The sequence below is a fragment of the Terrapene carolina genome, unplaced genomic scaffold (genome assembly GCF_002925995.2).
Source record: "Terrapene carolina triunguis isolate 2854851 unplaced genomic scaffold, T_m_triunguis-2.0 Scaffold33143, whole genome shotgun sequence".
Taxonomy (NCBI): Eukaryota; Metazoa; Chordata; order Testudines; family Emydidae; genus Terrapene; species Terrapene triunguis.
The window spans coordinates 4589-7093 of record NW_020697494.1 but is presented as its reverse complement, the minus strand read 5'-3'; the positions used below and the strand labels follow the sequence as shown (position 1 = coordinate 7093).

The 2505-nt window shown below is 61.4% G+C and overlaps 1 protein-coding gene across 1 annotated transcript in view; it reads right to left on the bottom strand.

The window, feature by feature from the left end:
• Positions 1-55: 55 nt before the first annotated feature.
• The window catches only part of LOC113409412 (glutathione hydrolase 6-like), a gene marked incomplete at its 3' end in the record, with an annotated part of 5946 nt that continues 3496 nt past the window's right edge, over positions 56-2505 (bottom strand). Inside the window, exons 2-3 of the mRNA XM_026663289.1 lie at positions 1904-2172; positions 56-169 (exon numbers count right to left, since the gene is read on the bottom strand). Coding sequence (XP_026519074.1) covers positions 56-169; positions 1904-2172 — 383 coding nt within the window. The remainder of the gene's footprint in view (positions 170-1903; positions 2173-2505) is intronic.

The window sequence follows — 2505 nt, the reverse complement described above, 5'->3', positions numbered from 1 at the left end:
CCTAGTTGCACAGGCCGGGGGCAGCTCCACCCCTTCTCCCTGGCCCCGCACTCACCCAGCCCCCCGGCATGCGGGTGGACCAGCCCCAGGCAGAGCGCAGCTGCGATCCCGGCATCCACCACGTTCCCGCCAGCCACCAGCAGGTCCTTGCCCAGGCGGGAGCAGGTCTCTGCAAGGCACCGACAGGCCCCGGCGTCAGGGACGGATGGGTGGCGCGGGCCCTGTGCAGAGCTTGTGCCGCCCCCAGCTCTGCACTCCCAGCAGGGGGCAGCGTGGGCCCATTGCCCCAGCTCCTCATGCCCCGCTGCAGCCCAGCCAGGAGCACAGGGCACAGCGGTGACATTCTGTGCCCCAAAGCAACACCCTAGCACCCCGTAGTTACCAGGGTGATAGGACTCCGGTCTGTTCTATACGGAGCATGTCATGTAGGGGGTCAATGGAAAAGTTTGGGTTTGCTGAGTATGATTAGCCTGGTTGTGAACATGTCTCGTTTTTCTATCTAAAGTTATGAATACTGACGATGTGCCAATATCTCCGAGGGGTTTGCTCCGGAGTCACACCCAACCTGGCCAGCACCTTGTGGATGAACCATGCGGGGGGGGAAGAGGGGCATTCAGAAACACAATAGAAGAAACTTCTCCCCACCTGGGGGGCCGTCCTGTGGACGCTGCAGCCCGTGTCTGGATAATGGCTGCTGAGACTCACGGAAGCATGTGAGGGCAGCGGGATAGATCATGTGACACTGGACTCCATCTTGTGCCTGGACCTTCCCACAAACTGTGCTGGGGGCTTATGTTGGGGACAAGGAAGTTCCCTCCACAGGGGAGAAGCTATAAAAGGGGGAAGTGATGTCATCACGTGGCCTCACTCCCCCACAACTCAACACCTGGAAACACGGCTCGAGGGAAACGCCTTGGGACATGGGAGAGGGACCAGGCTGGAAAGGAGGATCTAGGACAGGGGTCCCCAACATGGTACCCGTGGGCCCCATGGCACCCACCGGGGCATCTATGTGCGCCCACCTACTGGCCGCTGGACAAGCAGCTGCCGAAATGCCACCATGAAGCGGCAACGTCAAGAAGCGCTACTGCGGAATTTCGGTGGCATTTCGGCGGCGACGCCTCTTGACATTGCCGCGTCACGGTGGCATTTCGGCGGCTGCTTGTCCGGCGGCCACGGTCCTCGGCGGGTAGTCGTCCGGCGCCCGCCCCATGGGAAAGGTAGGGGACCACTGCTCGAGGAAGTGCCTGTCCCATCAGGGTGAGACACTGCTGGAGTCAAAGCCTGTCTAGTGTATAGAACTCAGATTGCGATGTTGTTTTATTTCTTAGGTAACCAACTCTGATCTGTTCGCTGTTACTAAGAATCTCTCTTTCTGTAATTCATAAATCTGTTTTCTATTTTTTACCTACGACAGTGAGTTGTTTGAAGTGCAAAGGGAAATCTGCTCAGGAACAGGGGCTGGTGCCTTGTCCTCTCCACACTGAGGGAGGGTAACTGGGTAACAACTTACACTGGTCAGGCTTCTGACCAGGGCAGGACGGGACAGCTCTGGGGTCCTAGGCTGGGGGGCTCGGGGGAACTGGCTGGAGCCTCTCTCTTGTTGGTTCATGAGTGGCTGGTGAGAGTATTCATGTAACTCAGCTGGTGTGTCCCTGTCTGTAAATAGCTGTGTGAGTGCAGGACCTGGAGGGGTCTGCAGCTTGTCACAGCATCCCAGTGCGAGCGGGAGCCCAGGTTTGGTAAGACAGAGGCTCAGCTGTACCCCAGTTCCAGGCTGTACCCCGGGGAGCCCATCACAGCGACCCGAGGGGTACCCAGCCTGAACACGGCAGGAGGAAGCGGTGCCCTCTGGGGGCCCGGGTTGGGGTGGGGCCTGCACCCCATGCTGTGTGATGCTCACTTGAGCTGGTGATGAGGGTGGCATGATGGTAAACGCCCCGTGCATGCATGTGAGCCGCAGATGGGATGTCTCCAGGCTCCTCCTGCGCCCCCATCTGCCCGGCGCCACCGTCCTGCCTGGGAACCTGGGCGCCGCCCAGCCGCGAGGAGCCCCCGGAGGTCATCTGGTAAAAGGCCAAGGCCAAGGCCAGCGCCAGCAGCACCAGGGCCGAGGAGATGCGGGCGCAGGTCTCCCGGTGGTACTGGTGAAGCAGCGCCTGCAGCGAGGATCTGCAGAGAGCCAGAGAGAACAGAGAGATCAGCCCACTGCAACCCCAGCCAGACAGGTGTCAGCCTGTGCTCCGGGTCGTGCCCGGGAGGGAGGCTCCCAGCAGACTGCGGGGGGCGCTGGGGAGCAGGAAGGGGGCAGCAGCAGGACTATGGGTGCACGGGCAGGGGAGCAGGAAGGGGGCAGCAGCAGGACTATGGGTGCACGGGCAGGAGTCCAGGGGTGAACAACCGGGGGGCTGTGGGTCCGGACTCAGGGGCATCAGCAGAGCTGTGGGGGGGAGCCCAGGGCTGGGATAGCAGGGGGGGGGTGTCAGGACTGAGGGGCACTGGCAG